The 13,631-nt window shown below is 40.5% G+C and overlaps 1 protein-coding gene across 5 annotated transcripts in view; it reads left to right on the top strand.

The window, feature by feature from the left end:
- HPS1 (HPS1 biogenesis of lysosomal organelles complex 3 subunit 1) overlaps positions 1 to 13,631 on the top strand; it is a 363,492-nt gene that overhangs the window by 226,253 nt on the left and 123,608 nt on the right. For 4 of the 5 annotated variants that reach the window (XM_053692561.1, XM_053692560.1, XM_053692559.1 and 1 more), the window contains 2 exons: positions 3,970 to 4,112; positions 6,983 to 7,091. In XM_053692561.1, the coding sequence (XP_053548536.1) occupies positions 3,970 to 4,112; positions 6,983 to 7,091 (252 nt within the window). Of the gene's footprint in view, positions 1 to 1,173; positions 1,248 to 3,969; positions 4,113 to 6,982; positions 7,092 to 13,631 lie in introns of those variants that run through there. The other variant, XM_053692563.1, reaches the window with a different exon arrangement.

Here is a 13,631-nt window from a genome sequence, read left to right as displayed (position 1 = left end):
GTTCCCACAAGTAAGGATGACGCCGTGGACCGGACACACCTATGTTGGAGAAAACAGAATTTATGTTTACCTGATAAATTACTTTCTCCAAGGGTGTGTCCGGTCCACGGCCCGCCCTGGTTTTTTTAATCAGGTCTGATATTTTATTTTCTTTAACTACAGTCACCACGGTACCATATGGTTTCTCCTATGCAAATATTCCTCCTTAACGTCGGTCGAATGACTGGGGTAGGCGGAGCCTAGGAGGGATCATGTGACCAGCTTTGCTGGGCTCTTTGCCATTTCCTGTTGGGGAAGAGAATATCCCACAAGTAAGGATGACGCCGTGGACCGGACACACCGTTGGAGAAAGTAATTTATCAGGTAAACATAAATTCTGTTTTCCAATTCACAACCATTATCTAAATATGCACAATCTTTTTATTTTCTCACTTACAGAGGCACCGACTCTTACTGAGCATGTTCAAAATTCACAGAATATACATAAATGCATTTTGTGATTGGCTGATGGCTGTCACATGATGCAGTGGGAAGGGAAAATAAAACGAACTCTGAAATTTGTTAGAAAAAAAATCTAATGTGATAATCAAACTAAATGCTTTTGCATAATCTATTATACATTTATTGATTGTGCTATTCTAATGTGTCTTATGGTCCTTTTTAAAACTCGAACAACCTTTGCGTGCATTGTTTTTTTATTGTGCACACGTGAGCAAGCCTTAAAGGGAACAATTTAGATAATCGTGGCTGATCTAGATGATCTAGACATGTCCGCAAATTTCCATGGAGGGCAGATCATAGAGAAGTGGTCACCTGTACCACCTTGTTTTACACATCTACTGTGACACATTTTAAGTTGTATATTTGGTACAAACAAATATGCTTATTTTGTGGCTTGTCAAATGAATTCATTAACATATACTAAGAAAGTAAATAAGAAAACGGTTAGTAGAAAATTTCCCTTTAAGAAAGGACTGCAGCCAGCGCAAGCCTCTCTACAAGAGTATACGGAATTCTTGTTCTGAAACAGAAGCACCAACCTCTTCAGGGAAGAGGACTATGAAGCTTTTATCTCTCTCTCCATAGGAACCTCAAAATAGAAGAGCCCAAAATAGTAAAGTGTGTTAAGGAACAGCACAGGCACTAAATGGAAAGTACTCGCACACAGATAAACGCAGACATCACAAATGATTTATTGAGAGGAGCCAAACCAGAAACCGTGCAGTACAACAGCATCTTTACTTCATGTAAGAACTAAAAACTGAATTCTTATTTGAGCTTTTCCATTTCCATTTGATAACTGTGCTGTTCCTTAACGTGCTACACCAATGCCAGAGTATCTCGCTCGTCAGTGCACAAGTGGCGCCAAGAAAACGAGCCCTGGCGCTGGGGAAAATGACTGAGTCACAGCCCCATATCTCCCAATTTTGCCATTCACTTTACATAGCTGCAAGTCTTTTCAGCTATGTGCGGAAAATGTCCCTGCCTGTCGGAAAGTGCAGGGGGGGGGGGCTGTGCTTCTAACGCTGAATTCAGTGTGAGACATTTGCTTTGGGCTGCAGGGCTTATCCTCCTCCCCCTCTCTTATCTTGTTCTTTTGGATCCCTCACAAACCAGACAGGCAGTACATCGTCATCCTGCCTGAATGTTGTGAGGCTGCAGGCTTCAGCAGTATCGGACACATCTGTGTGCCGTGTGTACAAAATTGTGATTGTGTTGCTCTGTTTTATATTTTTATCTTTTTGGGTTTTATTAGTTACTGTTACTCATTGAAATGATTGCCATAAATATATCCTCATGTCTAAGGAACAAATCAATGCTTGTTTTCTTGTGCAGTATTCTTTCTTTTTAACCCCTGCATGGAAAGCAAATGTGGAAACAGTCTACCTGCTCTCACAGTGGCGTAGCGTGGCTTCTCAGCGCCCAGGGCAAGGCAAGAATTGCGCCCCCCTAATCCATTAGCACTGACTGAGTCTCTTCCACCAGTACAGTAGGGATTGGCAAATTTGCTTTGAATCTAGGAGACAGCTCAACAACTTAGGAGACAGGTTTTTGTTTTAAAACAAACAAAGCTTTATTTTAACAACAAAAATATATACTATATATATATATATATATATATATATATATATATATATATATATAGAATTCTAAAATTCTATATATCTATATCTATATCTATTCATATCTATTCATTAAAAATTAGGATTCAATATGGTTGCAGGCAGCCATTACTTTATTATATACATTAAGTAAGTACATTATATAAAACTTAACAATTACATTTTTTATGGTTTAATATTTAAACATGGGATTTCATTTTTAAAATACATCTGAGCCAGCACGCCAGAGTGTGAGAGTGATCTATGCTGCTTTAAAGTGAAAGCCAGTTATTATTTTTAAATTCATTTTTAACCTGGGTAAAACATACAAGATGTAGATCATCTACATCTTGTAAGTTTTATTTTACCCAGGTTAAAAATGAATTTGAAATAAAATAACCAGCTTTCACTTTAAAGCAGCATAGATCACTCTCACACTCTGGCATGCTGGCTGGCTCAGACTCTGGGTCCTTTGGAAGTTGGAATTTGGCTGGCTGGCTCAGAGTGACTCTGGGTCCTTTGGAACTTGGCTGGCCCTGCAACGTCACCTGGGTAATGATAGAGGCTAAGCTGCATTTTGCGTGTGTTGCCATTTCCAATCCCTATTCCCCAGGGCCCAGGCAAAAACAGGGGCTATAATAATTTAATTATAATTCTGGCTGGCAGTGGCACTGGTGGTCTGGTTCTGATACGGACCCGGTGATGAGTTTGGTAATTTTTGTTGACACTACTTACCTTATCATTGCGGGCGCAGCGTGCTAGTCAGTTTGACTCCACTCTGGCTCTGCTGCTCTGACTTCTTCCTCCCTCCTGACATGTGCGCTGGGAGTGGGAGTGGACCGTGCTAACTAGTGGCGTAAACACTAGTCTAGCAGCAGGTAACGGTTGGATAGGATTACACTCATAAAATTATGATAATTAAATCATTACACAGCATGTCTTGACTTCAGAGTAGTAGACAGTTCACTTGAGAGACAGAACGGCTGGGCGCAGGCGCCTGTCAGATTTTTTAGCCTCCCTGTAGCGCCGCTGGGAGTGGGACTGTGACTGTCTACTGTCTTGAGATGGTGGGGACTGGGGAGGCTGGGAGCCAAGCATTTTGCGCCCCTCAGAATTTTGCGCCCGGGGCAACCGCCCCTGTGGCCCTCCCACGCTACGCCACTGTGCTCTCAGTCCCCTAAGTAAGCTCACGAGTCACAATGGATAAAATGAAAACAAAAAACTTGTATACTATGCTGGTTATATCCTATACCCAAAAATGCCTGCCTCCTAGATTTTTGACAAGCTTATATACTTTTTTCGTGACTACATAATGCAATGCTCAGTGCACATTCACACAATATGAAAGCCCTTTGCCTCTCCAGTAGAGGCCGGGAGTATTTGTGCCTAAAACCTTCAAAAGGACAGGCAGCACAGCTTCCTATTTACTGTACTGCCCTTCTTGTTAATATGAGAAAAGACAGTGTAGCAGGGAGCAGCCAGCTGCTTGTCCGAAAATAGGAAATCGAATGTAAAAAAAATGCTTTTCAAGTGACTTTTTGCTCTAGGTTTCACATCTGTTAAATGTAAGCATGAAATACTTTAATACTTTATAGTTTACGTTGATTAGATCTTCTGATTGGCTGTTTTGGGCCACCAAATATACAGAATACAAACAAAAGATAATAGTGACTGTATTACAAAATGTGATTATTTGACCTGATAGAGAAAAGCTTCCTTTTTAGAGAGACACTCACTAGTGTTATCCATATCTATCTATCTATCTATCTATCTATCTATCCCTCCTATCCATCCATCTCTTTTTGATTTAATACTGGTTAATGAATAAATGATGTATCAATATCCGCTCTTTTCTTAACCCCTGCAGTTTGGAGAGTGTCTGTACATTGCAGTGAATGGTGATGGATCAGAAAATGAAGATGACCTGCGCAGAAAACTTTATGTTCTGAAAAGATTGACAGAAGTACACTTTGGCTTGGTCACCTTTGACAGCCAGTTAATTAAAAGGGAGTATGTTTCTCAATGTGCATGTTATGTCTCACTAGCTTAATTTTTTCGTATTGATAAAGAAAATTAATTTTGGATCCATTTTATTTATTTGTGTTTACTTAGTTGTCATGATATATAACCTTAAATAAATAAAAATACTGAATATATTTATTTAATGGATTCTGTTTTTATGCCTTATTTTATATTTGCTGCTGTATAGTGAAGCAATCACGTTTCTGTGCTTCATTGGCCCATTTAACTAAAAGCTCAAACCCTTAAAGGGACAGTCTAGTCAAAATTAACCTTTCATGATTCAGATAGGGCATGCAATTTTAAACAACTTTCCAATTTACTTTTATCATCAAATTTGCTTTGTTCTCTTAGTATTCTTTGTTGAAAGCTAAACCTAGGTAGACTCATATGCTAATTTCTAAACCCTTGAAGGCCACCTCTTAACTCAGGGCATTTCAACAGTTTTTTACAGCTAGACAGCGCTAGTTCATGTGTGTCATATAGATAACATTGTGCTTACTCACTTGAAGTTACCTAGGAGTCAGCACTGATTGGCTAAAATGCAAGTCTGTCAAAAGAACTGAAATAAGAGGGCAGTCTGCAGAGGCTTAGATACAATGCAATCACAGAGGTAAAAAGTATATTAATATAACGGTGTTGGTTATACAAAACTGGGGAATGGGTAATCAAGGGATTATCTTTTTAAACAATACAAATTCTGGAGTACTGTCCCTTTTTAAGCCTACATATATCTTCATCATCCCTAGAAATGTTACTGTGCAACACTTGACTAAGCCCCAAAATGTTAACAGCTCCAGAGGATAGATAGTATGTAAAATGAAATAGGAAATTACCTAACAGTTATGCTCAGTGGTATGACTTTTTACCAGGCTCGTAGGACTTTGAAGCAGAAAAGTAAGACATTTGGCGTTTTGATATTTTTAAAGGGACAGTAAATTCATTGTTATATATACATTAGCAATTAAAGGGACACATTAGTTTAAAATTGTAGAATAAAAAGTTTAGCTTAAATAATTACCTTTCATGATCTGTAAAAATAAATAAACGCTATATTAAAGGGACAGTCTACACTAGAATTTTTATTGTTTAAAAAGATAGATAATCCCTTTAGTACCCATTCCCCAGTTTTGCATAACCAACATGTTTATATTAATATATGTTTTACCTCTGTGATTGCCTTGTATCTAAGCTTCTGCAGACTTATCTCAGTGCTTTTGACAGACATGCAGTTTAGCCAACCAGTGCAGACTCCTAAATAACTGCACGGGAGTGAGCACAATGTTATCTGTATGACACACATGAACTAGTACTGTCTAACTGTGAAAAACTTTCAAAATGCTCTGAGCTAAGAGGCGGTTTTCATCGGTTTAGAAATCCGTTTTATCCTACCTAGATTTAGCTTTTCAAAAATACCACCAAGGGAACAAAGAAAATGTAATGCTAAAAGTCAATTGGAAAGTTGTTTAACATTGCATGCCCTATCTGAATCATGAAAGTTTAATTTTGACTAGACTGTCCCTTTTAATAGAATATTTTCTAAAATCATCTCCCCTATCCACCATAACTTGTCTTTGGTGTCATCCTTCCCATTTGTCAGCCAGTTGCCTGTACTCATGCGGACTTCAGTCAGTCTGTGCAAAGTGTCAGATAGAATAGAGAGCCTCTTAAAGGGATATAAAACCCCAGATTTTTTTCCTGATTCAGATTAAGGGCTAAATGATCTAAAGTTCTCTGGTCTGACGAGATTATTTAAGAATGCTCGCCACTACTTCTATTTCCCTGGTGGAAGTCACTTTTTACCCTGAAAACAGGGTGTCTTCCTAATAGACTTATACTACATTTTCGTATGTGCACAGTGAAAATCGTAATTTTAAAAATTACACAAAATATTCAGGACATTTTTTTATTGTTAAGGTGCATCTAAAATGATAACAAAAAATTTCTCACCAAAAATGTAATTTTCGAAAATTACACAGGAATAAATCGTATTAAATATACACATCGTAATTGAGGTACACTGGATGTGCAGAGAACACATAGAAATCCATACTCATAAGTACAAAATTGTGGTCAGTTGAAAAACTGACATTTTCAGATTTTAAGTTGCAGAAAAAGCTTTAAAAAATAACAAATGTGTACTGATATGTTTTGTTCTCTATCCACAATTAACCCTTCTATGGAAAATTACATTTTTAGTTTATTGAATTCCTTTAACACTAAGTGCCAGATTACAAGTGGAGCTCTAAATATAGCGCTCCACTTTGTAATACCAGCACGGGATAATGTGCGCCGGTATTACAAAGTTAATCGCGTTCGCATTGCTAGGAAGCATTGCACTTACGAGAGCGTGCTTCCATAGGCAACTGCTAATTTTTTTTTAATTAAAAACTACAATGCCCTTTATTTTGAGGGCAATTGAGGGACTTTTAATAAATTAACCAGAGCGCTAATTTTCTGAGTATTAATTGCTACCGCGAGCTCACGGTAGCAATAACCAGCCACTTGTAATGGCTGGTTAATTATTACGCTCCCGCAAACTGGCAAACTTATAAAAAAATAATTTTGCGCTCCACTTGTAATCTAGCCCTAAGTGAACTAGAAATGTTTCTCCTTCCTGATAAACTATATTCATATGTTTCTCACTGTTGGCTATGCTGCCCTTTTTCTTATTGCATTTACATTGATCACAATGGTGTATTCCGAACAACTGGTTTTAGTAATGTTTAGTTGATCCATATCTTCATCAGTAAATATCTTCCAAGAAAACAAATTCTATCCATTTCAATGACATTTGAGTGTTCTCTGACCATCACATAGCTTAATTGTAGCAATTATATGTTGCTTCCTCTGATTTTCAGATTGCGGCCCCCTGATTCAGATCAGCGCAACATTGTGTGGAAAACTTTTCAAAGCCTTCTCATGACTTACAGTCGTTTACGAATTGAGGACCAGAGCTTTGCAGTGGAGGTAATGGTTGTGAAAATTCCTCTTCATAAAATTACTAATAAAATCTATAAACATATAAAGAAACATACATTTTATCGTCAGATAAGAACCATAGGCCCAACAAGTCTGCCCATATTTCCAATAAAATATAAGCTTAACCTCTTGACCCAATGTGAGGTATAACGTACCTGCATAACGTATATATAGATAGGTCTGAGCTGCAGGAAGCTGTGTATGTCACCGTCTGTAACAATCATCTGCTTGCGCTAGTGGGAGGTGTGGGAGGAAAAGCAGGAGGCGGGTGGGCGCTCCAGCTGAGGAGGAGGGAGGGAGTGATGTGGGCCTTACACTGCAGAAAAAATATAGAGATAGAGGGAGGGATGGGGAGCTACACTTTAGAATAAAAGTTAGAATGGGGGTTTGGGGACCTTAACGAACAATTGCCATAGGGGGGAGTTGTGGGGATCACTATACTACAGAAAATGAAAAAATACTAAAAAAGTAAATTAAGTAACAAAAAATATATTTCTCCAACATTGGTGTGTCCGGTCCACGGCGTCATCCATAACTTGTGGGAATATCTCTTCCCCAACAGGAAATGGCAAAGAGTACAGCAAAAGCTGTCCATATAGTCCCTCCTAGGCTCCGCCCACCCTAGTCATTCTCTTTGCCGTTGCACAGGCAGCATCTCCATGGAGATGGTTAAGAGTATGTGGTGTTTAGTTGTAGTTTTTTATTCTACTATCAAGAGTTTATTTTGAAATGGTGCTGGTATGTACTATTTACTCTGAAACAGAAAAAGATGAAGAGTTCTGTTTGTGAGAGGAATATGATTTCTCCAACATAGGTGTGTCCGGTCCACGGCGTCATCCTTACTTGTGGGATATTCTCTTCCCCAACAGGAAATGGCAAAGAGCCCAGCAAAGCTGGTCACATGATCCCTCCTAGGCTCCGCCTACCCCAGTCATTCTCTTTGCCGTTGCACAGGCAACATCTCCACGGAGATGGTTAAGAGTTTTTTGGTGTTTAAATGTAGTTTTATCCTTCAATCAAGTGTTTGTTATTTTAAAATAGTGCTGGTATGTACTATTTACTCTGAAACAGAAAAGAGATGAAGATTTCTGTTTGTAAGAGGAAGATGATTTTAGCAAACGTTACTAAAATCGATTGCTGTTTCCACACAGGACTGTTGAGATGAAGTAACTTCAGTTGGGGGAAACAGTTGGCAGACTTTTCTGCTTGAGGTATGACTGGCCACATTTCTAACAAGACTATGTAATGCTGGAAGGCTGTCATTTCCCCTATGGGGACCGGTAAGCCATTTTCTTAGATTAAGTAAAAGAATAAAGGGCTTCATAAGGGCTTAAAAAACTGGTAGACATTTTTCTGGGCTAAAACGATTACTTTGCTAAGCATATTTTGCAGATTATAACTCTTAATAGTTATTATAATCTTGGGGATTGTTTTAAAAAACGGCAGGCACTGTATTGGACACCTTTTTCAGATGGGGGCCTTTTCTAGTCATAGGCAGAGCCTCATTTTCGCGCCACTAATGCGCAGTTGTTTTTGGAGAGCAAGGCATGCAGATGCATGTGTGAGGAGCTAAGAGCCACTGAAAAAGCTTATAGAAGGCGTCATTTGGTATCGTATTCCCCTCTGGGCTTGGTTGGGTCTCAGCAAAGCAGATAGCTGGGACTGTATAGGGGTTAAATGTAAAAACGGCCCCGGTTCCGTTATTTTAAGGGTTAAAGCTTTCAAATTTGGTGTGCAATACTTTTAAGGCTTTAAGACAATGTGGTGAAATTTTGGTGAATTTTGAACAATTCCTTCATACTTTTTCACATATTCAGTAATAAAGTGTGTTCAGTTTAAAATTTAAAGTGACAGTAACGGTTTTATTTTAAAACGTTTTTTGTGCTTTGTTGACAAGTTTAAGCCTGTTTAACATGTCTGTACCATCAGATAAGCTATGTTCTATATGTATGAAAACTAAGGTTTCTCCCCATTTAAATTTATGTGATAATTGTGCCATAGTGTCCAAACAAAGTAGGGACAATGATGCCATAGATAATGATATTGCCCAAGATGATTCCTCAAATGAGGGGAGTAAGCATGATACTGCATCATCCCCTTCTGTGTCTACACCAGTTTTGCCCACACAAGAGGCCCCTAGTACATCTAGTGCGCCAATACTTATTACCATGCAACAATTAACGGCTGTAATGGATAATTCTATTGCAAACATTTTATCCAAAATGCCTACTTATCAGAGAAAGCGCGATTGCTCTGTTTTAAACACTGAAGAGCAAGAGGACGCTGATGATAACTGTTCTGACATACCCTCACACCAATCTGAAGGGGCCAGGAGGGAGGTTTTGTCTGAGGGAGAAATTTCAGATTCAGGAAAAATTCCTCAACAAGCTGAACCTGATGTTGTAACATTTAAATTTAAATTAGAACATCTCCGCGCACTGCTTAAGGAGGTATTATCTACTCTGGATGATTGTGACAATTTGGTCATTCCAGAGAAATTATGTAAGATGGACAAGTTCCTAGAGGTTCCGGTGCCCCCCGATGCTTTTCCTATACCCAAGCGGGTGGCGGACATAGTAAATAAGGAGTGGGAAAGGCCCGGCATACCTTTTGTTCCTCCCCCTATATTTAAGAAATTATTTCCTATAGTCGACCCCAGAAAGGACTTATGGCAGACAGTCCCCAAGGTCGAGGGGGCGGTTTCTACTCTAAACAAACGCACTACTATTCCTATAGAAGATAGTTGTGCTTTCAAAGATCCTATGGATAAAAAAATTAGAGGGTTTGCTTAAAAAGATGTTTGTTCAGCAAGGTTACCTTCTACAACCAATTTCATGCATTGTTCCTGTCACTACGGCAGCGTGTTTCTGGTTCGAAGAACTAGAAAAGTCGCTCAATAAAGAATCTTCGTATGAGGAGGTTATGGACAGAGTTCAAGCACTTAAATTGGCTAACTCTTTTATTTTAGATGCCGCTTTGCAATTAGCTAGATTAGCGGCGAAAAATTCAGGGTTTGCTATCGTGGCGCGCAGAGCGCTTTGGCTAAAGTCTTGGTCAGCGGATGTGTCTTCCAAGACAAAATTGCTTAACATCCCTTTCAAGGGTAAAACACTGTTTGGTCCTGATTTGAAAGAGATTATTTCAGACATCACCGGGGGAAAGGGCCACGCCCTCCCTCAGGATAGGTCTTTTAAGGCTAAAAATAAGCCTAATTTTCGTCCCTTTCGCAGAAACGGACCAGCCTCTAATTCTACATCCTCTAAGCAAGAGGGTAATACTTCACAACCCAAACCAGCCTGGAGACCGATGCAAGGCTGGAACAAGGGTAAGCAGGCCAAGAAGCCTGCCACTGCTACCAAAACAGCATGAACGGATGGCCCCCGATCCGGGACCGGATCTGGTGGGGGGCAGACTTTCTCTCTTTGCTCAGGCTTGGGCAAGAGATGTTCAGGATCCTTGGGCACTAGAAATAGTTTCTCAAGGTTATCTCCTGGAATTCAAGGAACTACCCCCAAGGGGAAGGTTCCACAGGTCTCAATTATCTTCAAACCAAATAAAAAGACAGGCATTCTTACATTGTGTAGAAGACCTGTTAAAGATGGGAGTAATTCATCCAGTTCCAATAGGAGAACAAGGGATGGGGTTTTACTCCAACCTGTTCATAGTTCCCAAAAAAGAGGGAACATTCAGACCAATTTTAGATCTCAAGATCCTAAACAAATTTCTCAGGGTTCCATCGTTCAAAATGGAAACCATTCGAACGATCCTTCCCACCATCCAGGAAGGTCAATTTATGACCACGGTGGATTTAAAGGATGCGTACCTACATATTCCTATCCACAAGGAACATCATCAGTTCCTAAGGTTCGCTTTTCTGGACAAGCATTACCAGTTTGTGGCACTTCCATTCGGATTAGCCACTGCTCCGAGAATTTTCACAAAGGTACTAGGGTCCCTTCTAGCGGTTCTAAGACCAAGGGGCATTGCAGTAGTACCTTACTTGGACGACATCCTGATTCAAGCGTCGTCTCTGTCAAAAGCAAAGGCTCATACGGACATCGTCCTAGCCTTTCTCAGATCTCACGGATGGAAAGTGAACAAAGAAAAAAGTTCTCTGTCCCCGTCAACAAGAGTTCCCTTCTTGGGAACAATAATAGATTCCTTAGAAATGAGGATTTTTCTGACAGAGGTCAGAAAATCAAAAATTCTAAACTCTTGTCAAGTACTTCATTCTGTTCTTCGTCCTTCCATAGCGCAGTGCATGGAAGTAATAGGATTGATGGTTGCAGCAATGGACATAGTTCCTTTTGCACGAATTCATCTAAGACCATTACAACTGTGCATGCTCAGACAGTGGAATGGGGATTATACAGACTTGTCTCCGACGATTCAAGTAGATCAAAAAACCAGAGATTCACTCCGTTGGTGGCTGATCCTGGACAACCTGTCACAGGGAATGAGCTTCCGCAGACCAGAGTGGGTCATTGTCACGACCGACGCCAGTCTGGTGGGCTGGGGCGCGGTCTGGGAACCCCTGAAAGCTCAGGGTCTATGGTCTCGGGAAGAATCTCTTCTCCCGATAAACATTCTGGAACTGAGAGCGATATTCAATGCTCTCAAAGCTTGGCCTCATCTAGCAAAGGCCAAATTCATAAGGTTTCAATCAGACAACATGACGACTGTTGCATATATCAACCATCAGGGGGGAACAAGGAGTTCCCTGGCGATGGAGGAAGTGACCAAGATAATTCAATGGGCGGAGGATCACTCCTGCCACTTGTCTGCAATCCACATCCCAGGAGTGGAACATTGGGAAGCGGATTTTCTGAGTCGTCAGACATTCCATCCGGGGGAGTGGGAACTCCATCCGGAAATCTTTGCCCAAATAACTCAATTATGGGGCATTCCAGACATGGATCTGATGGCCTCTCGTCAGAACTTCAAGGTTCCTTGCTACGGGTCCAGATCCAGGGATCCCAAGGCGACTCTAGTAGATGCACTAGTAGCACCTTGGACCTTCAACCTAGCTTATGTATTCCCACCGTTTCCTCTCATTCCCAGGCTGGTAGCCAGGATCAATCAGGAGAGGGCTTCGGTGATCTTGATAGCTCCTGCGTGGCCACGCAGGACTTGGTATGCAGACCTGGTGAATATGTCATCGGCTCCACCATGGAAGCTACCTTTGAGACAGGACCTTCTTGTTCAAGGTCCATTCGAACATCCGAATCTGGTTTCCCTCCAACTGACGGCTTGGAGATTGAACGCTTGATTTTATCAAAGCGTGGGTTTTCAGATTCTGTAATAGATACTCTGATTCAGGCTAGAAAGCCTGTAACTAGAAAAATTTACCATAAAATATGGAAAAAATATATCTGTTGGTGTGAATCTAAAGGATTCCCATGGAACAAGATAAAAATTCCTAAGATTCTATCCTTTCTACAAGAAGGTTTGGAGAAAGGATTATCTGCAAGTTCTCTGAAGGGACAGATCTCTGCTTTATCTGTTTTACTTCACAAAAGGCTGGCAACTGTGCCAGACGTTCAAGCGTTTGTTCAGGCTCTGGTTAGAATCAAGCCTGTTTACAGACCTTTGACTCCTCCCTGGAGTCTAAATCTAGTTCTTTCAGTTCTTCAAGGGGTTCCGTTTGAACCCTTACATTCCGTAGATATTAAGTTATTATCTTGGAAAGTTTTGTTTTTGGTTGCAATTTCTTCTGCTAGAAGAGTTTCAGAGTTATCTGCTCTGCAGTGTTCCCCGCCCTATCTGGTGTTCCATGCAGATAAGGTGGTTTTGCGTACTAAGCCTGGTTTTCTTCCGAAAGTTGTTTCCAACAAAAATATTAACCAGGAGATAGTTGTACCTTCTTTGTGTCCGAATCCAGTTTCAAAGAAGGAACGTTTGTTACACAATTTGGACGTAGTCCGTGCTCTAAAATTCTATTTAGAGGCTACTAAAGATTTCAGACAAACATCATCCTTGTTTGATGTTTATTCTGGTAAAAGGAGAGGTCAAAAAGCGACTTCTACCTCTCTTTCCTTTTGGCTTAAAAGCATTATCCGTTTGGCTTATGAGACTGCCGGACGGCAGCCTCCTGAAAGAATCACAGCTCACTCCACTAGGGCTGTGGCTTCCACATGGGCCTTCAAGAACGAGGCTTCTGTTGACCAGATATGTAAGGCAGCGACTTGGTCTTCACTGCACACTTTTGCCAAATTTTACAAATTTGATACTTTTGCTTCTTCGGAGGCTATTTTTGGGAGAAAGGTTTTGCAAGCTGTGGTGCCTTCCGTTTAGGTGACCTGATTTGCTCCCTCCCTTCATCCGTGTCCTAAAGCTTTGGTATTGGTTCCCACAAGTAAGGATGACGCCGTGGACCGGACACACCTATGTTGGAGAAAACAGAATTTATGCTTACCTGATAAATTACTTTCTCCAACGGTGTGTCCGGTCCACGGCCCGCCCTGGTTTTTTTAATCAGGTCTGATGAATTATTTTCTCTAACTACAGTCACCACGGTATCATATGGTT

This window comes from Bombina bombina, chromosome 9, assembly GCF_027579735.1.
Source record: "Bombina bombina isolate aBomBom1 chromosome 9, aBomBom1.pri, whole genome shotgun sequence".
Classification (NCBI taxonomy): Eukaryota; Metazoa; Chordata; class Amphibia; order Anura; family Bombinatoridae; genus Bombina; species Bombina bombina.
Note: the sequence above shows the minus strand (reverse complement) of the source record. Positions and strands in the feature narration are given on the sequence as shown.